We start from the raw sequence: 25,509 nt of genomic DNA, 5'->3' as shown, positions 1-25,509 counted from the left end.
GGTTGCTGCTTGTTGTTTTGAATTTCGGGACGAAATTCTTTTAAGGTGGGAAGGTTGTGACATCCCGTCCCGGAAATATCGAAACGCACGTGTGAAATTATGACCTTGCCCCTAGTTTGTTTTTGTCACGTTATGGGTTGCTTTGTGTGGTGTGGCATGTGTTGGACCACATACACACTCCCACACACAGACACTGTCTCTCTTTCTCTCTCCTTCTGTCTTCTCTCTGTCTCTCCCGTGCTCCCTTCCTCCCTTCTCCATTGAAACTGTACGGACAAACCCCAAAACCCCTCAAACCTTAGCAGATCGAGGGAACCAAGTACACCATCGAGCTCGTGAGGCTGAGAGGAGTCCAGTGGTGCCATTTTCAGGTAAGAACTTCGACGTTTTCACGTCGATATCGCCATGTCCGTTTTAGTTACTGTTCATGCAAGATTAATTTAGTGAGTTTTTGGACATTTGAAGCTTATAGTTGTGTTTGTGAGGTTCCCAGGAGCTTGGGAGTAGCTCGTTGGGTGAATTTGGACGTCAGGATCGTTGGATGTGGAGTTGGCCGAGTTTTGAAGATTTGGACAGGTATAATCTCGTAATTTTAGGCCTTAAAACTTGTTGGGACATGTTCTACTAGCTCTAGGGTTGATTTTGGTGCAAGAAACGTGGAAAAAGGTGGAAAAACGAGCGAGAAATCGTGATTTGCAGGTTTTCCGGCGACGGTGCCGGCGACGGCGACGGCGCCGGCGTCGGGGACTGATCGGAGAAGAAAGGAGAATATTCCGTTAAGTTTAACGGAATATTCCTAACGGCAGTGACGGCGTCAGTTAAGTTTAACGGAATATTTCGTCAGTTTAACGGAATATTCCTGACGGCGTCTGTTGACACCGTCAGTGTGCATGGCACGTGGCCGCGCGTGGGGGGGGCGTAGGTCCGTGCCTTGGTCGGCGCGTGGGGGCGCGTGCGGCGGAGGAAAATTATTCTAAAATTATGGTTGTGATCCTGAGGTTGTGTAGAGCACGTTGGTATATTCATTTGTCCATTTTGAGCAATGTATGAGAAGTTATTACGAGAAGTTGGTTATGTGCTTTAAAGTTAACGTTTTTATAGTTGTTTCGCATCTAGCTGACACGTACCCCGAGGACGAGCATGCACACGCGAGGCAGGGGGGCTACGACCCTTCTACATACCAGTGAGTGGGCTTTTGTTTTCCGTATATACCTATATACATTTATATTCCCAGAAATTGATTTAAAAAGGGTTATTTGCCTTATGCCATGCATGTTATTATTATCGTTTATGCATCATTGCACACATTAGTAGTGGCATACATATATATGCATATTGGGTGTTGTGGACGCACAGGTAAGTGCCAGGTAAGTGTTATACATGTTTACATTCAGTTGCGAATCGAGATACTTAGAGAGCTCATAACCTGCACCCCCGGTGTTAGTGCTCCCGCCCAGAGTAGGGCACAGTCCTTCACGTGATGTTCACCTCCCGCACCACACGCTCAGCTTGGATCCAAGTTAGGTGCATAGGCCTGTCGTACAGACCACATTAGGTGGTTCCGACTCGTAGGTGACTCGCGATTATTCGCACAGCCTTCACGTGATCGTAGCACTAGAGCGTATATATATGTTACACCCAGGCCTGTCGTACAGACCACCTTGAGTGGTTCCGACTCGTGGGCAGGTTCAGTTATAGAGTTGAGATTTGAGCTCTATATGCAGCCGTACAGGTCACGTTAGGTGACTCCGACTGCCAGATTACACGATGTTGATACGATTATACGTGAGCGCTTGCATATTATTATTGAGATTTTGGCATGGCATATCTTGAGCATGATTGGCATACCCTGGAGCATGTTTGGCATGTTTATACATACGTTTATATATTTATTTTCTGGGAAGTATACAGGTTTTACGGCGAGGGGTTAGAATGTATTTTGTTAAATGGTTTTCAAAGAGCTTTGTTTTTGCCCACTCACGCTTTTGTTTTGCGCCCCTCCAGGTTCTAGTTGCTTAGCCGTTGCAGTGGTTTCCCTTGAGGGCTTTCCGGCGTTCTGACAGACCCTCCCCATTGTAGGGTCGCCTTTGGGCGTACTACTGTTGTCGTTTTTGTTTGGGCTGCCATAGACCTGCTCTGAAATTGTATCTCACTTACTAGCACTTATTTTAGTACTTTGTATGCTAGTTTCTAATTATTCGTACTTTTATATTGCTACCTTATTAGCTTCCGCACGTGCACATGGCTACGTCACCTTCGTGTGATGGCCAGCACGCTCCGATCTCGGTCGGGGTGTGTCAATATTTACATGCTTACTACCAAATGTTTAAACTAAATTTTGAAATTCTAAATTAAACTTATGAGTATATTTAGTAGACATTTTTCCTATATACATTAAACTAATACATAAATACTTATATTCTCCTTTCATATTATAAATTTTTGTTCTTATGCTTACTTTAATAAATTTACTAAATTCATTGATTGTCATAACATAATTAGGAATACAATCTGTTACTGCTAAATTTGAACTTAAGTCTACTTCAACTGTTGTTATTGCAACTTATTGGTGATTATCTCATCTATCATCATATATGTATACTAAAATTTTTGTGCCTACTTGTTGTCACAACCCGTCCCGGAATTTTAATTCCGAGGACGTGAAGTTATGAAAATGCCCTTAAACGGGACTAAGGGGCGTAAAATATGTTGTAACTTGATGATTTGGGGATCGGGTAGGATCCCACCTCCCTCAAATCTCTCCCCCATTTCTGCATCTTGTCTCTCTCTCTCTCCTCCCTCACAAATCTCTCATTCTCTGTCAGTTCTCTCTCTCTCCTTCGAACTCACACGGACCACACACAAAACCACCCTAAAACTATACCAACGAAGGATCTAAGACCACCATCGTACTCCTGAGGACCACACGAACACGATGGTACCAATTTCAGGTGAGTTTCACTTCGGAAAACATGGATTTCAATTTCACTGTGCGTGTGCACTGTTCATGCACACGTAAAGATTGATGTTTTTTGGGATTTTGAAGCTTGTAGGAAGCTTGGTGAGGTCCTAAGGAAGCTCGGAGTGCTTCGTTTGAAGGATTTGGACGTCGGGATCACGAACTGTAAGTTTGGCCGAATTTTCGTATTTTTGGAAAAGTTTGATTCCGTTGTTTTTAGGCCCTAAAACTAGTCCAACGTGGTAGATTATGATTAGGGCTTCATTTTGGTATAGATTACGTGAAAAATGGACGAAAGAACAAGGAGAATGACAAGTTCAAAGTTTGGCCGGAGCTTTCGGGGCGTTTTCCGGCGAAACCACGGCGAGTTATGGGTCAAGGCAGGTATGGATCTGTTCGTCTCGTCAATACCTTCATTTTGATATATAGTACGTCGAAAATGGTTAAGAAATGAAGAAGTTATGACACTTTGAAATTTACCCAGAAATTCCGGCAAAACACTATTTCCGGCGAAACCAGTCCGGCGACGCGAGGAAGAAGACGCGCGCGTGGGCAGCGCGTGAACAGGGCGCGTGGGGGCGCGTGAGAGCTCCAAATTGAGTTCTGAAAATTGTCACGCGTTCGTGACGTCGTGTAGATCACCGTGGTATATTCATACACCCAAATTGAGCAACATATGAGAAAGTTATGGACGAATGTTTGGTGTATGTGCGTTAAATAATGTCAATTTGGTTACTGTTTGTATAGGTGAAAATTATACAAAAGAAGAATGTAACCAATCTAGGGGAGGCTCAGGGACCTACGAGACGTCGATGTGATATGTGAGTGGGCAGTTATTTTTCAGTATATATATATATACGTATGCTTGACGTATTTCCCAGAAAACGTATTTTAAAAGAAATACGAATTATATATCCTGTCATATATGCATCATATTTTAATATGTGCATTACCATAATTATGCATACTGTTGCATGGTGCTGAGGAGGCCCAGGTAAGTGCCAGGTAAGTGGTATTTATGTTTGTATGCAATAGTAGTAGTTGAGATGTTTAGAGAGCTCATAATCTGCACCCCGGTGTTAGTGCTCCCGCCCAGGGCCAGGGCACAGTCCTTCACGTGATGTTCACCCGCACCACACGCTCGCCTTGGATCCAAGTTAGGTGCAAGCCTTGTCGGACAGACTACATTAGGTGGTTCTGACTCGTAGGTGACCCGCGATTATTCGCACAGTCTTCACGTGATCGTAGCACTAGAGCGTATATATTACACCCAGTCCTGTCGGACAGACTACATTAGGTGGTTCCGACTCGTGTGCAGATTCAGATGTTGAGTTGAGATTGGAGCTCTATATGCAGCGGTACATGTCACGTTAGGTGACTCCCGGCTGCCAGATTATATGTTATTGATGTGAATTACGCTTGAGCATTTATATTTGATTATGAGATTCTGTTGTGGCATATTCTCAAGCATGAATGGCATATTGTGAGCATGAATGACATATTGTGAGCATGAATGGCATATCATGGAGCATGATTGACATATCTATACATACGTATATATGTTCATTTTCTGGGAAGTATACAGGTTTTACGGCGAGGGGTTAGAATGTATTTTGTTAAAGAGTTTTCAAAGAGCTTTGTTTTTGCCCACTCACGCTTTTGTTTTGCGCCCCTCCAGGTTCAAGAATTGAAAAGGTGTGGTGACTACGAGGAAATTCAACGGTGTTCTGACAGAATGGACAAAAATTAGGACTCACCTTTGGGTGTTTCATCTTAGAATTTGTATCTTTAAAGCTTCCGTACTGTGTAAATGGTTACGTCACTCTCATGTGACGGCCAGCATGCCCTCCTTCGGGACGGGGTGTGTCACTTGTGCTCTAGTTAATCTTACTATTCCTATTAAAATTGTTCATATATGAATTTGGCTAAAGTCTAATTTTCTGAAATGATGAATTGCTTCTTTACTAAGTAAATTTAGTGTAACTTCTTTATCAATATAACTAACTTCATGTTGACTGATGCTACTTACAATACTACTTTTATTTTCAAATAAACCTAGTTGATACAAATTATATTTATTTTATTGTGTTCTCTCAAATCCTCTTCTAATAAACTCATGTGCTTCTTCTACATTTAGATAAATATCTTTAGTTCTAACTATTTCTTTTTTTTTCTTCTAAAGAGTTTTATTTTCTATCATCAAAAGGGTTTATCTTAGATCTTCTAATGTGATTATTTGTACTTAAAATTAAATTTTCTAGCGTTTGTAACAAAGATGGTGGAAGTGATAAAGATGCGTTATGATTAACTTCTATTATTTGTTCTTCAATTTGATTTAATTTTTCAACTAAATTTAAAACTAATTGGATAATTAAATTATTTTGTCTAATAGGGATATTACTACTGGCTACTTGCATTGAAACGTCTATTCAACATACTAGTTCTTTATCTAACTAACTAATTTCTTTCAAAGCTTGAATATATTTCCGATTAGTTCTAGAATCGGTCATTAAACCAATAATCTATCTATTTTATTATGTAACTTATTTACTTGTTCACTCAAATCTTTTTACGCTAATTGAATTTTTTTGTACTTCTAATTTTAATTGTTCAACAATTTTTAGTGATCTAAGTTCTACTTGATTAGGCTTACTATCTATAATATCAATAAGTTCTTTTATTTCTCTTTTGTTAAGAAACCTTTGAAATATTTTTATTATTATCTTCTAAACTGAGATGTACTATAATCTAAATTTTGCTTAATAGTTTTTATGGAATTTTTCTAAAATATTCTAACAGCTAGTCTAATAAATAATTATGCTTATTATTTTCTAGTTTTATATTTTCTGCTTGACTAATAATAAGATCTACAATACTATTTGTTTGTGGATTTTCTTCACTATATAAAACATGATTATGCTTTCTTAATGAAAAATAACAAACTAAGCTATTTTGGTCTAGGGTGATTTTCTTTTTTTTTTTTGTTGTTCACTAATTTCTAAATTAAGATAATCTATCATAAACTACAGTCTATGTTTTTCTAAGGTTATGGTTAATTGATTTCTTAAAAACTCTCTTTCTTCTCTCTAGGTCTCTAAAGTATGATCTGTTGCACTTTTTGCTTCTAATACATTATGTTGTACTTCAATGTTTTTATATTTACCAATAAATGAAGGGCTTTTAAGATAATCAAGATAAAACTTCTGCTTTTTCAAAGTCTTGCTAATTCTTTTGGAAATATATGCTAATCTTATCTTTATGCTAGTTACAGTAGGGTGTCTAGGACAATATACACTTGGTGTTTGTGGTTGATAGGATCTACAAGGGCAACAATATCTAGTGTTCATATAAAATGAACAAGTGTGTGATATCAGTTGTGTTAATGACTTTCGTCCTCAAGGTACTTTACTATTACTATTAAAATGCTAAACTTGGATTTGTTACCAAATTCCAAGCAAAGGCCTAGTTAAATAGTCGGGTGGCCATTATAACAACTAGACATAAAACCTTGCACATAGAATTTGACATGTTTCCGCACAACGACCACTCACAATACAGGTATAAGGCCTTGAAGGTTGAACTCAAAGGTATGAAGAACTCAAAGGTACCTTGGTTAATGTCCAATTATTTGTATGGCAAGCATTCAACTAGAACAGAGTGCTCGAACAAAGTATGACCATTAGGTTAGCAGGTTAATAATATAACTATAATAGTGTTTTCCTGTTTTAGACTGAAAGTCTAATTAAACAAACACACAAAAGAAAAAAAGAAAACTTACTTAAGACTTGAAGATTGCTTGAATATGTACACTTGAACTTTTATTGATCTATAAAATGTTTACAAAGAAGTAAGCAAAGGGAGCAAGAAGGCTAAGAGAGCTATAGGCCTCATCTGTAGGTGTGGCAGTCGTGTGTAGGTGTGGTGTGCTAATTACAATGAATGAAACTCCCTCTTTATACATGTATGGGAGTGCTAGATTACAAAAGAAAAACTTTACAAATGGATGGTGTAAATATCTTCAACTTTTTGTCACTGTTTCTGAATCTGTCGTTTTTTTTCTTTTGTAGCTGCCATTGTTTTGTCTTATTCTCTTCTTTTACATTTGCTTTAATGAAGACCACATGAAATGTTCTACAAGTTGGTCTCCTTGCTGCAATCACTTATGTATTTATTTATGCCAGATATCTTTATAAGGGACCAAACTGTATGAATACTTTGAAGGACAGTATATGTATTTTTGAAAACTTTTGTCCTAATGGTTAAATGGAAGTTTTTAAGGACTTTTCATTAGTTTTTCCTTTTTTTTTTTTTTTTTTTTCAATTATTTGGTTGATTCAATTTGTACGGTTATGTGATTGCTCTTTGGACAACCCCAACATCGGCACTTACCGAAGCGGGAGAGAGGCAGGTGGCAAGCCGGAATGGAACATTGTTGTAACGAACAACTGCAAATGTGCTCGAAGCCGCATAATCTTGGGATCCCGTGCTTCTGCTGCCTAATCTTTTACCGTTTGTCGTGGTTGTTGAGCACTAATTGAGGGACGTCGGAAAATGGTTCCTGCCCATCTCTCTACTATTGTCCTCTAATTCGCCCTTCGATTGGTTCAATCCAAAAGTCATAAACAAACAAGCATAAGAGATAAGAGCGCACAAATCACTTCACAAAACACCGTCGTAATTCTTATCCATAGAGAGAGAGAGAGAGAGAGGTAGAAAGAGAATTATTAAAGGTGTAGAACTAAGAAATCTGATAGCTTAACAAGTACTGTGAACATTTCTACCATATGTGGACATGCCACCTAAATTTTACTCAACTCCTACAACCCCAAATATTCCCGATAACCAGAAAAAGGCGGCAAGTTTAAAGAAAAATGAGAAAAAATTCATTTCCTCCTCTTAGCAGGTGGCTGAGGAAAGTCTTCCTCCTCGTCTTCCTCGTCCTCTTCTTCTTCGTCTTCAGTTTCTTCCTCCCCATCACCACCATCATCGTTGTCGTCGTCGTCATCATCGTCCTCCTCATCTTCTTTATCATCATCATCATCCTCTTCGCTTACACCATCACCATTGGCCTCAGGCTCGTCTTCTGGATTTTCTTTACCCTCCTTCTCTTCCCCAGAGGCATCATCCTCATCGCCACCATCTTCATCCTGGTCATCACCAGCATCATCATCATCATCACCATCCTCGTCCTCAGTTTCACTTGCATCTGTGTTCTCAGGACCAGGTTTTCCCACTACATAAAGCTCAGTAATAGGAAACCTGCATAGAAATTTTGGCCTCAGAAATCCCCTTCAAATGAATAAAAGATAAAATGGTGGACATTTTAATTCAGAAAACTAACTCTGTGACAGCCTCAGGTTTTTTGGGAAAAACATCGATTGTGTTTGGCATAGATCCCATCTGAAAAAACCAGAGTGTGAATGGAGATACAAGTTAAAATAAGTAGTTTTTCCTTACCAAGTTGAACAGGTTCAACTCAGCGGCAAAAAGAGCAATAAGCCAATAAGTCAAAACTATATTACGACAGTGCAGCTTCATGATAAGTCATGCTACACAGACACACAGGGTCAGAATCAACTTAGCTTAAATGGTCACTAAGATAGCTTATTTTACCCGGCCTGAAGAGTTGGACTTTTATACATTAATGGAAATATCATCGATACTTTCATTTTCAGATAAGAGAAGAAATAAAGGATGCCTCAAGCCAATAACACAGGCTTTCATATTTCAATTTACACCAGCGTGAAAAGTGAAGGAAACTAAAACCTACCCCAACAACTCTATCTGTTCAAGACCGTGACCTACGGCCTAGAAAGGTAAATTTGAGTGTTCCCCTCTGCTAGAACAATCTGGTTAAAATTTGAAAAAAAAAAAAAAAAAAAAAAAAAACTAGTCCTATAATTGTAAGCCAACATGTCACATCCCGGCCCAGGGTGGACCACTTCCCGGGCCCGACTCCACCACCGTAGCACGATATTGTCCGCTTTGGGCTTACCATTCCCTCACGGTTTTGTTTTTGAGAACTCACGAGCAACTTCCCAGTGGGTCACCCATCATGGGATTGCTCTAGCCCCCTTCTCGCTTAACTTCGGAGTTCCTACAGAACCCGAAACCAGTGAGCTCCCAAAAGGCCTCGTGCTAGGTAGGGATGGGAATATACATATAAGGATCACTCCCCTGGGCAATGTGGGATGTCACACAACATACAGGCAAAAATGACAATCCTTTTCCTCCCCTCCAGTGAGGACAGATTGAGTTGTAGACTACATTTTTCTATGTCCCTGTGACATATTCCACCTTATAAGAACAATATTAAAGCAAAAATATACTCTAGTTCAAGAAGAACCATGCGCCAACCAAAAAACCATGAAACGCAAGGCAATTTTCCATATAATTTCGGACAAAAGGCTAGCATCGCACATCATCATTATGGCACAGGAAGTATCTCATCTGGAGGACGTCGTAAAGTAAAAGTGACAAACGAAACATGGGTCAGGCCATCAAATAATTGAACCCAAAGTTAATTATATTCAGACTACTTCCAGGTAATAACAATTTAAACCCTGACCAAGTCAGGATCTAGGGAAACGCATTCAAATTCTATACATCAGACATAACTAAACAAAAAATCCTCTCTTCCAATCTCTTTGTTTTCATCTTTCAAGTATATACTTCATAGCCGCACACATCAAGTTTGAATCCGTACGAAAATACTCAACAAACGACAAAAACACTAGTTAAAACAACAGCACGTCAGAAATCTTACAATTGTAAAAATGTATGAGAAAAAAGTATAGTACAAGATTCCGAACAATAATAAATAAAAAATAATAATAAAAAAATAAAAAAGGGGAAACCGATAAGCATCTCAACAAATTCACATAGTCCTAAGTAGAGTAAAAACTAAGAAAACCACAGGGGGCAAAAAAAAAAAATCATCACAAACATATTAGCAAAAAAATAATAATAATAATAATAATTCTAAAATATGGAAGAACATCATAGTTCTTGAAGCTAAAACACAACAAAAAATAAAACCCCCAAATTACTTAGAGAAACCCTAATGCACTAAACCAAACACAACTAAACTAAGCCAAAAACATAAAATTGTTAATTAAAAACAATTCAGACCATAAAATTGAGGCAAAATTAGTTGTGAAGTAAGAGAAAATATACCATCAAGCAGGACAAAGCAAGAGACTTGGCAGCGGCAGCAATGGTTGCCTCAGCCACCACAGCCTGCACCACAGAGCAGAGAAAACCGTCCAAAACGAAGCCGTTTGAGCAGAGGTTGTCCATCTCCACGCCCACCAACGAGTTTCTAGAGAGAGAAAAACCCTAATTGAGAAAGAATTTGAGGAGAGGGAAATTTAGGGTTTTGGGAAATTGGGGACTTAAGCCAGGGTTTTGAGGATATTGTAAACTGGGGAGAGAATTTTGATGCTACCGTAGCCACTAGGACCTGGTTCCGGAAAGAGAAGCACAAAAGATAGGTTGACAGCAATAAAAACGACGAAGAGTTATTGGCCGTAGGATATGTAGCAAAGATAAGATCTAGGATGTTAGATGTGATCTGAAGGCTGTGGTTTAGCAGTGTTTCGTTGATATGAAGGTGCTGTCAGTTTAAGTATTACCTTCATGAACTTGCTGGTTTTAACTTGGGCATTGTATTTGGGATTAAGTACTGTTTTAGTTCCTTAATTTTAGGATAAACTGCAATTTGACCCCTTACAGTATTACTCCAGTTGAATTGACATCCTAAACTATTTGAAATAAGTCAGTTGACCCCTTGTCGGTAGATTCCATCCACTATTTCGTCAAATTCCAAAAAAAATTAGCCTTTCCTTCATCAATTCTTATTGTCAACTATAACCAATAATGTAATTATGACATGAGAAAACAAAATAATGTGTAACGACAATGTGAAATGGTTCATTATGTAAACGTTTGGTTGTTTATGTTTTCTCATTATGCTTTATATTTTTAAATTATTTTGTGTTCATATGTTAAAATTTTATTGGTGGTTATGACTAACGAGTAACAATTAATGATGAAATGATTAATTTGCTATTGAATTTGATGGAATTGATTCCACAATCTAATGGCAATGAGTTAATTGACTGATTTTATATGTCAGGGGGTTAATTTACCAAACAAATAGTTTAAGGAGTCAATTTCAACTAGGGTAATACTTCTAAGAATTAAACCGCAATTTACCTTTAATTTTAGGAAGATTCTGATGTCGTTTCTGCCGTTTTATTTTTCGTCGATTTATGCCATCCAATTGATAGTTCAAAACTGAAGAGTGTAAGGATATAGTTGCATTTTGGCACTTAGGCCCTCAATGTTCGAAAAAGAAAACAATGCACGTTAGTCCACGCAGGTAGAAGTCTACTAGAAACCTGGTACATGAAGTGTTATACTATTATGTAGTTAAGAAATTTTTATTTTCAAATATTCAACCTCTTGTATTATATAATTCTTGGTGTATCGGGTCGTGTTCTTGAGAAACTAAAAGAAGTCATATATTAATAAGGGAATTTTATTTGAACTCACGTAACTGCTTTCTACATTAGTTTACCTTTTATACTCATATCTATATTAATTAATGAAACCTTCTTTGGCAATCAAAAGATGGTGAAAAGACAACTTAGTCTTCTATCACACACAAAAAATGATGGGCAATAATGTAATTTCACAGGTCTAAATGTTACTATTTTTTATTGAAATCTCACATACAGATGATGTTAAAATATCTTTAATATTTAAAATTGAAAAAAAAAAAAACAAAAAAAAAACCCCTCACTCCCCCCTACGTTCTCTCTCTCTCTCCCCTCCTCATTTTCTAAAAAAAATGTGTTCATACACACAAAATGTGTAGGCAAATGCTAGTTATTTTTAATTAAACTATCAATATCTCTTTAAATCCAAATGTACTACCTAAACTATCCTCACAAAGTTTGTCCTTTGTTTGTCCAAAAAAAAAAACCTATCCTCACAAACATAATTCAATGTGTAAATTTATTCTTACACCCATTTAAAAAAGGGAATTGTTATTAGCACTCCAAAAATCTCATTCTACACACCAAACTTTCTATATTAGGAAAGAAAAATACACTTATGAAGAGTGTAGAATAAGATTTTTGGAGTGCAAATAACACTTCCCTTAAAAAATGGAGCTTTATATATCAAGACAAAAACTTTCATTCTATGTCAAGAAACTCTACTAGTTTTTAAACATATCAAGAAAAGACAAAAACATAAAAACAACTCAAACGCAACCCAAAAACATGAAAACGTTTTAAAATACCACTCATACCCCTAAGGCTATAAGGCTGTTAATCGAACCTAGGCCTCACAACTCCAACAAAATTAATATGTGTCATAAGCTCAACCCATCTTCGATTATTTTTGCAAAATTAGTTTAACCTGTCCTCGACCATTTTTGCAGAATTAGTTCAACTCGTCTTCAACCATTTTTGCAGAATCAATCCAACTTGTCTTCGACCATTTTTTGCAGAATCAGTTCAAACCATCTTCGACCATTTTTATAGAATCAGTTCAACCCGTCTTCGACCATTTTTGCAAAATCAGTCCAACCCGTCTTTGACTATATTTGCAGACTCAGTTCAACCCGTCTTTGACCATTTTTGAAGAATTAGTTCAACTAGTCCTCAACCATATTTGCAAAATGAGTTCAATTTGTCCTCGACCATTTTTTCATTGTCAGTTCAACTAGTCCTCGATCATTTTTGCATAATCAGTTCAACTCATCTTTGACCATTTTTGCACAATCAGTCAAAGTCGTCTTCGACCAATTTTGCAAAATCAGTTCAATCAGTCATCGACCATTTTTGCAGAATCAGTTCAATCGTCCTCGACCATTTTTCAGAATCAGTTCAACCCATCTTCAACCATTTTTGCAGAATCAGTTCAACCCGTTTTTTATAGCAATAAGTAGCAAATAACGACAAGGCTACTAGAGCGATGATTAAATTGCACATAAGAATGGTAGTGGTATTGATTTGAGTCGGGCACTTCTTCCTCTTGCTCTGAATTAACAGCGCCTGGGGCTTTATCCGCACCATGAGCTTCTTATTTTAACTCCAATCACAAAGTCTAAAAGAAAATTTAAAAATTGGATGGGGAATCTTGATCCTCAAATTAATTGGAATCAAAACCCTATAAATGAATTGGAATTTGAGAAGGTACCTTCGAGAATTAGGCTGTGAATTTGTGATTGAAGATTGATGGCGTGGATTGAGTTGCAGTGAGGTTGAAATGTTGGAATCGTAGAAAGAGAGATAGTACAATTTGGTGGCTGATTCGATTTTAACCAATTTTAGCCACCAACGCAAAGAAATTGCAGTCGACAATGTGAACGTGGCTTCCTATTCACTTTGTGTTTATATTTGCTTCATAAAGTCAGCCACCAAGTGACAAGTTTGGACTATATTTAAGAATATCCATCTCTTGATTTGATTGCCAACTATATACCTTCGTTAGCCTCTCGAGGTTCTTGAATCTTGGTCTGCCATTTTCGATCTGGTTTGAGGAGAGTGGTGGAAGCCGAGTTAAAAACTCACATTTTCAACTTTTATCTAAAGGATATTTTCATAACTTACACTTTAGAGAAAAAAAAAGTTAATGATGTCATCTTTCTCATGAATTAATGTTTGTCTCTCGATGAAATGTTTAAAAAGTTTTATCTTGATATATGATTTAGTATTAAAAGCATACTCTATGTATAATTTTTTCTTTAAAAATAAAAAAAACCACGGAAATTTATTAAACTTTCAAACTTACTAGGCAGACTATGTGTAATTGTCGGCAAATAGGTTTCTGTGTGGGACTTTAAACTGCGCTTTACTGGCCATCCGGGCTCTAATGATACCATAATTTCAAGTTTCACTGACATAATTGAACCATGTATCACTGCTGATCAGAACTGCTACCTGGCCCGTCCAGTTAGTGATGATGAGTTTTGGAATGCTAGTAATGGCATTGGTGCTATGAAGGGCCCATGGCCTGATGGTATTCATGTTTTTTTTTTCCGAAAGTGTTGGGATGTTGTTGGTCCTTCTGTCAAAAGCTTGGTTAAAGATATCTCTATGAATTGCTCGAGTTTAAGATTAATTAATCATACTAATATAGCTCTTATTCCTAAGGTGGAAAATCCGGAAACGGCCAGTGTCTGACTTTAGACTTACTAGTTTGTGCAATGTTGTTTACAAAATCATTACAAAAGTGTTGGCTAATAGACATAAGCGATCTTGAATACTTGTACATCCACTAATCAAGGGGCATTTGCCCTAATAGATCTATATGTGACAACATAGTTATTGCCCATGAAATTCTCTCTACTTTTAAACGTAAAAAAGGCAGAACCGGTGCAATGGCTATAAAGTTAGACCTGGAAAATGTCTATGATATGCTTAGCTGGAATTACATTAAGATTGTGCTTACTCAGTTCGAGTTTAACAATCATTGGATCAACCTCATCATGGAGTGTATTACGTCCACCTCCTTATCCGTTCTTATTAATGGTAAAGCCCATGGGTATTTCTACCAATCTAGAGGAATTAGGCAAGGCGGCCCATTATCCCCGTATATTTTCATTTTGTGCATGGAACGTTTAATTAGACACTTTAACGTCCACTCCCTTTCTTCAAGAACTAACATTGGTCTTCTGACTTCTCCTAGAGGCCTTAAAGTCTCGAACTTAATGTTTGCGGATGACTGTCTCATCTTTGCTAAAGTGACGAAAGTTGCAGCTGGAAATATTTTGAATGTTCTAAATTGCTTTGCTTTGGCTTCTGGGCAGAAGATAAACTTTAATAAATCGTCCCTTTATTTTCTGGAGACTACTACTAATCAGATTTGAAATGATATTGTTAATATTATTCAAATCCAACTCAAACTACAATTGGGAAATACTTAGGAATGAATAACATTACAAGTTGGAGAGATCCTATGAATACAAAGGATATCATGTTAAGAATAAAAAATAAACTAGTGGGCTGGAAAGCCAATACTGACACATCCCGGCCCGGGGCGGATCACTTCCCGGGCCCGCTCCACCACCGTAGCACGATATTGTCCACTTTGGGTCCCGACCACGTCCTCAAGGTTTTGTTTTTGGAAACTCACACGAGAACTTCTCGATGGGTCACCCATCCTAGGAGTGCTCTCGCGCGCTACTCGCTTAACTTCGGAGTTCCCATGGAACCCAAAGCCAGTGAGCTCCCAAAAGGCCTCGTGCTAGGTAGGGATGGGAATATACATTTAAGGATCACTCCCCTGGGCGATGTGGGATGTCACAATCCACCCCCCTTAGGGGCCCGACGTCCTCGTCGGCACACTCGCGACCAGGGTTAGGCTCTGATACCAAACTGACACATCCTGGCCCGGGGCGGATCACTTCCTGGGCCCGCTCCACCACCGTAGCACGATATTGTCCGCTTTGGGCCCCGACCATGCCCTCACGGTTTTGTTTTTGGGAACTCACACGAGAACTTCCCAATGGGTCACCCATCCTGGGAGTGCTCTCGCGCGCTACTCGCTTAACTTCGGAGTTCCCATGGAACCCGAAGCCAGTGAGCTACCAAAAGACCTCGTGCTAGGTAGGGATGGGAATATACATTTAAGGATCACTCCACTGGACGATGTGGGATGTCACAAATACCCTCTCTAGAGCTAGTAGCGTAACTCTTCTTAAAGCAACCTTAGTGGTATGCCGAATCACATGATGACTTGCTTTAAGTACCCAAACAAGTTTACAAAGATGCTCGATAAAGAAAATAGGAAGTTCCTCTGGGGTAGGGATAGCAGAATGAATCCTATTGCCTGAGATAAGGTTTGTCAGCCTAAGAGTAATGAGGGGCTGGGTATTAGAAAGAGTGAACTGTTCAATAATGCCTGTCTTGCTAAGTTAGGTTGGAAGGTGCTTTCACATCATCAAAATTGGTGGGTACAATTAGTAAAGCAGAAATATTTGAGGTGGGAGTGCTTTATGGAGGCAAAGGTTAGACAAAATCACCATCCATCAATTAAAAAGAATTTGTTTTTCTCTATGAGAGCATTTTCGGGTTCTAACCATAATGACTGTAGGATAAAAATTACGTGACAGTAGTCTGATTATAGACTTTGAATTCATTGATAAATTTCAGTTTTATTGCTAATTTTATCTTGTACTTGATAAATTTCAATTTACATTTAAAGTTTAAGCTCGGCATAGAGATAAGCTATATGAGTTCAAATAATTTTTTCCTAGTAATAATTTGAAGTAATCTAAACCAGGAGTTGATAGAAAAGAAGTGAACGTACAGTAATTTTTTTTTGTTGTGTGTACTGATGTTGTTTCCTTTGGATCATATTCCAACTCCCATGAAGCTCCATTTCACCAAGTTCGAAACTTGCGAATTAAAACTTCTAAGGGTAGTGCTATTCCCACACCCTTTTAAACTTCTACTCATCCTTGTTAATTCTTGTTTATTGATCTTCTTCATTTAATCCTACGATCGAAAATTAAGAGGGTGCGTAATTAGTAAAAATATGTGTATAGATAACACCACCCTATTAATCACAACGCGTGACATACTAATATTGCCGGTATTGTGTTGTGAATTTTGTTTTTCCAGAATCAAGAAGATTTGTTCCGAGGGAAGGGACTGAAAAACTCCTTTCGAAGAAATGCTGAAAGAAAAAAGTTATAAAATATCATTCATTGCAGCATACCAAAGAAATTCATAAAAGGAAAAACAAATACAAACATAGGAAAAAAAAAAACCAAGGCCTTGTTGAATTGTAGAGTTCCCAAGTCCTAACTACGCCTTTTTAGAAGGAGACGTTTGCTTCCTGTACCCAACGTTTGCTTCCAATACCCAAGCTTCCTTCATTTGTAGTATGGAGGCCATTGTCAACAGGTGGTGGCACACCCCATTTGTCTTCTGATTTGAGCGGTTCAAAGATAATAACTGCTCCATCTGTTAGTCCTATGGCAAACTGGTTTGGCTCTTGGGGATGTGCAGCTACAACCAGCGGGTGTGAGGCAGAACAGCTGCTGGAAAAATGTAGAAAGAAGTTATACTCAATCGTGGGGGTAATAGTTTGTTTAAATAGATATGGGAATGGAAAAATGCAGCATTTATCATCTGAGATATAGCAAGGAGATTTAATCACCTGACATCAGCTGGAAAATAAGCATTGGGGTTAATCTGGCATTGCAGTTGAAGATTTGATGTAAATATGCGCACGGTTCCATCCATAAAGCTCGCATACACTAACTGGCTGTCACAAGAAAATGTCGCATGCGAGATTGGTGCTGCAGATTCTTCTACAATCCACTGAAACATAAACAGAAAACATGTAATAATCGAGGTATAAAAAATGTAATCTGGTGTACATCATAACTGTTTCTACATTGTTGCGATTAGTTAGAGCTAAGTGGTCCGCTGGATAATATGCGTGCCAAAATAGAAGTACCTGCTTTTCACATTCAAGTTTCGATGTTTCATATATGGCAAGTTGACTCTCGTGTATTACAAGGATGTGCATCAGATCCTTGTGATACTGAAGCTGAGTTTCAACCATTGCTGTAGGCATCCTCCCAGCAGGAATTCGCAAGAAACAGCTATTCTCCCTTTCCCACTTTTCAGAGTTCCACACAATAAGCTGGGAAAGAAAATACAAAAAGTATACTTACCCAAAACACGAAACAAATTTTTTTTTTCTTTTTGTGTAGAATTATTCATAAGGACCATATTTATTTTGACACTTTCAATATCTAAGCCTCGGTAGGTCAGTGTACAGTTTCCAATTTTCTCTTTTCCACATTGAGAAACAACTACTCCAATTCTCTCTTTTCATGAAATACTAACCTGAGCATCTGCTCCAAGAGAAACAAGTGTGTGAAGAAGATAGGAGAAGGCAAGACCCGTGACTCTTTTTGAGTGACCCTTAAGCTTGATCTTAACCTAACACCAGGAAAAAGGTGAGCACAGAAAATATTTACATATATATAGTAAACACAAATGCAATTATCTGTGCACTGTGCTTTACGAAACCACATACCTCATTTATGCGGACATTGTAGATTTGAATGGTGGAATCATCCATGCCAACAGCAATAACATTATTGTCTTCAGGGTGGAAAGCAAGACTTGTTGCTACAGGGGGTGGAGACATGAAAGTTGTCATCGTCTGTAGTTAACCAAATAACTTGTCACCGATCAAGAGCCCCAACCAATTTTGGAAATAAAAATTTCCTTTTCATGAGATAACATGTATAAAAGCAGCTGAACCAACCACGACCAAGTTATGTTGGGATATGAAAACTTGCCTTGAATGTCATCATGTTGAACAAAGATATCTTCCCTCCGGAGGTTGACATGACATATGAATCATTCTTAGACAAAGCAAAGCAGGGTAGTGTATAATCAGGTTTAGCACCAGTAAGATCATTCGTCATAAGAATGCCTGAAGTTTGTTGCATTAACTGCGGGGTAACGTTGGTTGTTGCCTAGACAAGATAAAATTGCATATAGCCACAATCCTCACTTTAGAATTCAGAATGGTACAATCATCAAATTTGAACTATATGTAACAAAATCAGAGAAAATATAGAGTTAATACCTTTGCCCTCGAACTACGGTCATCCTGCGACCACCTCCACAGTTGATGGATGGCACTGGATCCCAATGCTAGAATGGCATTGCCTGAATATGTGTATGTTAACCTTGAGATCTGTTGGTAACAAAGAAGCCAATGAGGAACTTTCTTTTTCTTTACTCCAAAATCAGTGGTTAAATAAGAAAACAAAAACAAAATATAGTTGCCAAATCGCAAGTGCATAGTGAATGAGATACCGGAATGTCATAGTGAACTACTGCCTACTTATCTTCAAAATGGATGAGTAATAATTGAGTGTCCCTAATGCCAAAAGATATATACAGAAAGACATCCAACCTTGTCTGTTTTCATTAAAGCCGTGAGCCTCAATGTCCGAAGCTGAGAAGTTTCACTGATCTGAGTGAGATTCCAGATCCTTGTTGTGTTCACTTCTTCCGGTAATCTGGTTGGTTTCACCTCCTCGAGGTTTCTGGTGCTACCACTCTGTCAAAACATGCTCAATTTATTGTAGACTATAACTAAATATTAAGATTACTGTAATTGAAAATTTAGAATTGAGAAGGATGAAGCCAAAACATTGTTCATGATCGCGTGGTACGAAATTGCACAAGGAAAACATGATGCAACCAGAATCATATTAAATACAGTTGCAATCCTTGAAAGTTTGCACCTTATACACAGCTTAGAAATTTTGATAAGCTGACCTTTTTTTCAGTCTTAGGTCCATTTCTTGAAGCAATAATCGAGTGACTTTCAATAGTGAGCATCAGCCGAAGACCATCCATCGTAGCTAAAATTTTGACTCTGCAGTCGTTTGCAGAAACAGCCAATAAAGAGCCCTCCTTGTTGAAGCGAATGCAAGGACTAGCCTTCAAAAGGAAAACATTAATGTTTTAGTACTGCCACAAGTCCGTTAGAAGATAAGTACGCATTATTGATGAAAATTTTAAAGGAAACTTACTGGTAGACCGCCTTCAGCATCAATAGTAGTCAAAATATTGGCCTTATCCATATCCCAAACTTTGATTGCATAGTCATCTCCAACAGCCAAATACTTATTCTTGCTTGTATCAAACTGAACAACACCCGAAGATTGTTTCTGAAATCCTATGTAATTCCTCTTTATTACACCATCATTTTCATTCCATTCAACAACATTAGACTCTCCATCTTTGCTTGTCCCACACGAAAATAGCCTGCATTGAGTTCAAAGTAAAGATTGAATTTTCCTGTTGCCCAAAATATAGGTGAAGGCTGCAATACTATTAGAATGGACTGGTATACCAACCTTTTACCATCTGCACTATAGGCCATTGTTGTGCATGAGTGACCAGGAGCATCATAATCCACCCGGCATCCCAGATTGTCGTATAACCACGCTTTTATTTTTCCATTTACTGATGTTGAAAAGATAAACTAAAACACAAAAGCAAAAGCTGAATTTCAAAACAAACGGGTAAATCATTCATAGAATTCAAATGAAGTGGGACAAATCAAGGAAAAGAAAATACGATAAAGCGAAGCCTTACATGGACATTTTGCTTGTTATGAGGACACACAGAATGCACGGGAGCATCATGACCTTCGAAAGTGTACAACTTTGACCCAGTAATTGCATTCCACACCTATAAAACACAAATCGGTGTATAAGTTTATCGTGTTTTCTACGACCTATTACATCACCACTTCTTCAAAGCCAACCTTAATGGCCTTATCATCACCACAAGTTATGACACAAAGTTGCTTAGCTGGGTTGCTGAACGCCAAATCATTAACACTGCCAGCATGAGCATCAATCTAGAAATCGATAGAAGTATTAGAAAAGAGAACCGCAAAATGAAATATACTGAAAAGCTAGAAGATGAATAACCTACCTCCAAATGCTGGTGAATCTCATTCCTGCCAAAATAATCGTATAATTGGATAATGTGTTTAGAATATGCAACTCCTGTTTGAAAGAACAATTGCATATAAATTTTCTAGAAAAAGCTACCATCTTTCGTATTCAAACTAACCAATCGAGAACTTACCAAACACAGCACCCTCAGGACTCCATATTATACGCTTAACTGAGACACATGGATCCTTGATCAGAGTTGCCTGAGTTTCATTAGAAACAAATAGGTTAAGATGATTCCAGTGACAAAATGCAAATGTCGTCTGTATTATGACTCGGTTGATAAGGGAACATACCTTTAGCATCATTGAACTCGCTCCGATATCCCATACCTGAAAACTTCTTGACAGCAATTTCTCCCTAGAACTAACTTCCCACAAACTTATATCCCCCACGTTAGTTCCGACTGGTACAAAAACACACTTGTCAACTTACTGCTTAAATCTAAAAAGTAATATTTTTTTCTCTTTGGATTGAAAAAATGATCGTCTTGTGTTCCAACAACATCAATTAAAGGAAAGCTCAAAGAAACCAACCTAGTAATAGTGTATGCTGAACAGGATGGAAGTCCATGCTTGTGGGAACTGACCCCAGATTCAAGGTCCGAGCAACAGTCTTTGGGAAATCTGCTGCGCTGAATGCGGTGCTACTTTGTCCTAGATTGATCCCTTGCAACATACCCTACAGAGTGTATAAACAAGTATGGCCCAAATTCAAATTCTGTGCTCATCATGTAGACGGACTTTAAGCTTACCGTTTCCGGAACCTCGGTTAATCGCGTTTTGAACAAATCATCAGAATCCCCAGGACCCCTCACCGATGAAGCTAGACCAGAAAATAGAATATCATCAGAAATGACAATACAAGCTTATTCCTTCTCCAAAAAGCATAATATAATAGTGGCCATTACTCCGAGCCTTAGAGAAAAAACTTATAAATAAAAAAGAAAAACTACCTGGATTTGTTAGACCACCAAAACCATTACCTCCTCCCGAAGCAGCTGGATAGTTTGGGGGAATAGATATCCATGTGGATAAAGGTGGGTGAACCAGTGCTGGTTGTTGTTGGAAGGGCTGATAGGAGAAATTCAAATGATAAATAAAAACAATTTTTCAGTTCAAAAATTCAGCACTCTGAAGCAAAATCATGAATGAAGTAGTCTAAGGGCAGTACCCCATTTGCATCCACAGGAAGAATACCAACAACTTTCGGTACAGAACCCATCAGCTGACTGTTTGCGGTTAATTGAGCGAGTAAATCATTGGAATTCTTACAAGAGTGATTCACAAATAGGGTGCTTATATCAGGATTCTGTCTAGGATTTGGACAAAGGGAATGCTGCCAATTGAAGCTGCCATATTCATTCAGAATTCAGTTCAATTACAATATAAAAATATAAAAATAAAAATAAAGAACTGGTAAATGATCGAAAACATCAAACTGGAAGCTGGATATATGAGAACCTTTTTCTTTTTCTGGCCGTACACAAACCAAATTCCATAAAACAAATCACAGGAAAAAAAATCCGCCCACTTGAAGGAAACACAAATTCTCTCATTTTTCTTATGGCGTACTACTATTGTACCTTTGGTTAATGAGAATCCGCAACCTTGAATGTCTTAAGTGAGGAAACTGTGTTTTATCACGGAAAAGAGGATTGGCCTCAATGAGCTTCTTAAGTTCCATGACCATAATTGTTCTCGCAGTTTTTGCATCTGTGTAACTAGCGAGTTGAGCGTTTTCCCTGCATAACCCCAATCAATTCCATAATGCCAGTTGAGAGAATCACACTACAAGCAACTCGAGGCTCACAAAATTTGTGCAGAACACATACCTAAAATTATTTAATGTGAGGAGTTGAGTGATTTCCTTGAACAATTCTTCATTAAAACCCGCAAACATCTTCAGATCCTTAACTAGGATATCCACTGCTGTGGCTCTATCTTGCCTGATGAATTCCAAATGATTAAACCAGATACAATGTCATAACAAATTCAAGAAAAAGAAGGAAAAAAAACAACGCAGTGCAGCTGTTTGTAAACAAAGCGTAAATCTTAACGATTCAAATGCTTACTTATCCAATGCCTCAAGGTACTTCTGCTTACGAATTTCAAAGAAGACCTTCATTGAGTATCGGTTGTCATCTATTTTCGTGAACCCCAAGAGATAACGCTCGACCTCATCCCACTTCCCATCGAGCACCAATTCCTCAAAATACTTCATATTGAAGTACAGTCCAGATTCTTGCTCAAGCCTATAATTAAAATTAAAAAAATTAATTAATTTTAGAGAAAAGCATGAGCTGCAGAAACATTTACAAATATGAAGACACGGTAATTCAGATCAGTAAATTACTTGTGACGAGCTTCTTGGAAATTTTCCTCATCAAGTAACTGCATGATCAATAAGATAAGGTCCTTACTGAGAGAAAACGTCATCGCAACGGCTTCTTCTTCTCTTCAACCTTCGAATAGGCCAAGGAAACAAAAATTATACATATAACAAGGAAAATGTTTAGAAAAACAGTCATGGTCCATGCTAGATTATAAAAAAAAAAAAGGTTCAATCCTTGCAAAAATTTGATATTTCTCTGAAAAATACAAGGCTCTACATCAACAAAAATATACTCTAGGTGCAGCAAAATCACATAAAAGCATCAATATTTCGGGTAAAAAAAATAAAAAACTCGTTTCTGTAGTAAAATCGGGTTAAAAGATATGGGTTTTTTTTATGACAGCTCGGAAATCATTTTTCATCCAGATTTAAGAACATGCAAAATATGGCAAAATTAGGGTTCTCACAGAACAAAAACAGTAAAGTAGCCATAACCCAGTAAAATTCAAGAGGGTAGAAAGAAGAAGGTGAAGGGGATGAAAAGCAGGCATAAATGAAGCAAAAGATTAACCCTTTTCAGAGGTAAAGGTAACAAAAAACACACAAAGATTTACCTGCAAAACAGAGAAGAAACAGAGCCAGTGATGGAAACAGAGGACTGAAAACTCTCTCTCTCTCTCTCTCTCTCTGTGAGAGAGCTCGTTCCTCACGCTGCTGATAAATGGTAATGGGAATAAGCGGAGGGGCAGAGAGATATTATATATAATTGGGCGGACCGAGGTATACGCTACTGTACTTATCATAAATCCCCTCTGCGCCAGTTTTGACAGAGTGTTTGTCACTCTCTCAATGACTCACTCTCTCTCTCTCTCTCTCTCTCTCTCTCTTACTTAAAAGCTAAGATTTCCAGATAAAATTCTATATAAGATACTACCTTTTTTTATTTTAGAAACCTATTTTAGATGAGGAATGGTACACGGTTTACATTCTTCATACCATATTTATATTATTTTTTAATGAATTATGTGTGTCTCATATATTTTTAAAAAGTTGTATGAGTATAAAATGTGGTAAAAGTAGTATTTCTGGTATTTAAAATAAAAATTGTTGCCTTTACCGTATTTTTCATACCGTATTTGTATCATTCCTAATAAAAAGGGACTCACGGATGTTGGTGACCCCTACATCTGTTAGAAAGATGATACAAATGTAGTATGAAAAATGTGGTACTCTTTGAATACATAATTAAGTAAAACATTCACCACAAATATGTATATTAACTAAATACAAAAAAGGGGTAATTCTCTTTTATAGAATTTTATTGGGAAAAGGGTGAGTAGGCATAACAAGTAAAAAAAAAAAAAAAAATCACCACTTGGTGTTATGACATTCAAAAATATATAAAATGTTAATGCATCGTCATTTTTTACTCCTCAAATAGTATATGCTAAGAAAGGCACAATAAAGGCTAAAAAACAATCCAAAGAAGGAAAGAAAGACCAAGGCCCAAAGAATGAAAGGAAAATCAAGGCAAGAAGGGAAAGAAAACCAAGGCCTACAGAAGGAAGGGAAGACCAAAGCCCCCAATAGAACTAGAAAAGGCAACTCCGAGCACCAATAAAGAAGTCGATCACTTTCCAGTAAAGTACATTCCGACCGCTAGTGGCAAGTTAACATACTAACAACTTTATAACACGAAGTCCCAGGGGCAGGCCTACACCAACACCAACCTAAGCCACGTGTTCGCCATTAGAGAACATAATCCTATAAAGGGACATAAAGGCTGTCAAATCACGTGCTCGGGCGTGGTTTTCCTCAATCCCAGACCGAGTAAGGCACTCGATACTTGTTGGCCCAGAAAAACATGCAATTAGACCTAAATGAATGTTAATTTGTTACCATGTGTAGACTATAGAATGTAGGAGTAGCTAGCTAGTCATGTCTACATAGTTGGTTCTTTAAATGTGAATACGGTGGGGTATTAAAGGCCAGGAATTTTGGGGTTCACTGAGGGCCTATATAGTATGTAAAGGGTGAGTATCTCTTATGTAGGGGTGGGCACGGGCCGGGCCGGGCCCAAAATTGAAAGAACCGGACCGAACCCATTTGTAAATAAAACGGGGCGGGACGGGGCGGGTTTTGAATTTTTCAAAATGGGATCCGGACCTAACCCGAACCGTTGAAATGGGCCGGTTTCTACGGGTCCCCACGGGTTCAAATCTTCACCTACGCCTAAGGCTGGTCTTCGTCATCCTGTTCGTTCGTTCCTCCCCAGCGTCTTCACTGACGCCATGAGCAAATCCTCCAAACTGTAACCCATGTGCTGATCCCAAAAAAAACCCATCTTTTTTCCTTTTCTTTTTTTGCAGTGGCAAATTAAAAGATATTGAACTACTATGATACAACAGCAACATTTTCCTTCTCACTAGATCCATAAAACTCGACGAGTCTCTGCAAAATCACAATCTGGGTCCGCAGCAGAAGGATGTAATCCGCCGTTTCCTGGAACAATTCGTCGGCTTTTAGTGATTTTCCAACGTGGGTCGGATTAACGAGGGTTTTCAGCGTCTCCAGCTTAGCCGAGACCACCTTCGAACAACGCCGTTTGCGGTCGCCGCTGTTGAAGCTTCTAACCGGAGCTTGAAGCGCGCCATAAGTCTTCTTCTTGAGGTGTTTCTTCTTCTTTTTC

General features: G+C 38.1%; 2 protein-coding genes and 2 long non-coding RNA genes across 7 annotated transcripts; 2 read left to right on the top strand and 2 right to left on the bottom strand.

Moving 5' to 3' along the window:
- Positions 1-51: 51 nt before the first annotated feature.
- Positions 52-2,222, top strand: LOC148695105 (uncharacterized). Its single transcript, XR_015965178.1, has 3 exons — positions 52-371; positions 494-1,183; positions 2,005-2,222. It is a non-coding gene; the product is annotated as an uncharacterized LOC148695105 (long non-coding RNA).
- Positions 2,223-3,397: 1,175 nt separating this feature from the next.
- Positions 3,398-4,822, top strand: LOC148695104 (uncharacterized). The gene is made up of 3 exons (XR_015965791.1): positions 3,398-3,605; positions 3,707-3,780; positions 4,638-4,822. It is a non-coding gene; the product is annotated as an uncharacterized LOC148695104 (long non-coding RNA).
- Positions 4,823-7,680: 2,858 nt separating this feature from the next.
- Positions 7,681-10,608, bottom strand: LOC137717796 (uncharacterized). The gene is made up of 3 exons (XM_068457283.2): positions 10,136-10,608; positions 8,301-8,359; positions 7,681-8,218 (listed from the first exon to the last, which is right to left on the bottom strand). The coding sequence occupies exons 1-3, from the start codon at positions 10,256-10,258 to the stop codon at positions 7,843-7,845; spliced, it is 558 nt and encodes a 185-aa protein (XP_068313384.2). The 5' UTR covers positions 10,259-10,608; the 3' UTR covers positions 7,681-7,842.
- Positions 10,609-16,610: 6,002 nt separating this feature from the next.
- On the bottom strand, positions 16,611-23,712 carry LOC137717334 (topless-related protein 1). 4 transcript variants are annotated; one of them, XM_068456654.2, is made up of 25 exons: positions 23,435-23,712; positions 22,842-22,950; positions 22,561-22,740; positions 22,321-22,434; positions 22,072-22,230; positions 21,660-21,837; positions 21,442-21,559; positions 21,241-21,311; positions 21,023-21,167; positions 20,783-20,892; positions 20,620-20,689; positions 20,464-20,537; positions 20,291-20,386; positions 20,119-20,214; positions 19,878-20,005; positions 19,551-19,785; positions 19,294-19,458; positions 18,926-19,072; positions 18,593-18,703; positions 18,300-18,479; positions 18,032-18,160; positions 17,839-17,934; positions 17,444-17,632; positions 17,141-17,304; positions 16,611-17,018 (listed from the first exon to the last, which is right to left on the bottom strand). In XM_068456654.2, exons 2-25 carry the CDS (start codon positions 22,922-22,924, stop codon positions 16,796-16,798), a joined length of 3,261 nt encoding a protein of 1,086 aa, XP_068312755.2. In that variant the 5' UTR covers positions 22,925-22,950; positions 23,435-23,712; the 3' UTR covers positions 16,611-16,795. The 4 variants fall into 4 exon arrangements, with proteins under 4 accessions (XP_068312755.2, XP_068312754.2, XP_088554730.1 ...); XM_068456653.2 differs by having other exon boundaries at positions 16,611-17,021; positions 23,435-23,694; XM_088698604.1 differs by having other exon boundaries at positions 22,909-22,950; positions 23,435-23,692.
- Positions 23,713-25,509: the final 1,797 nt, after the last annotated feature.

This window comes from Pyrus communis, chromosome 8 (assembly GCF_041283825.1).
Source record: "Pyrus communis isolate YQ-2024b chromosome 8, ASM4128382v1, whole genome shotgun sequence".
In the NCBI taxonomy this organism is placed as follows: domain Eukaryota; kingdom Viridiplantae; phylum Streptophyta; class Magnoliopsida; order Rosales; family Rosaceae; genus Pyrus; species Pyrus communis.
Note: the sequence above shows the minus strand (reverse complement) of the source record. Positions and strands in the feature narration are given on the sequence as shown.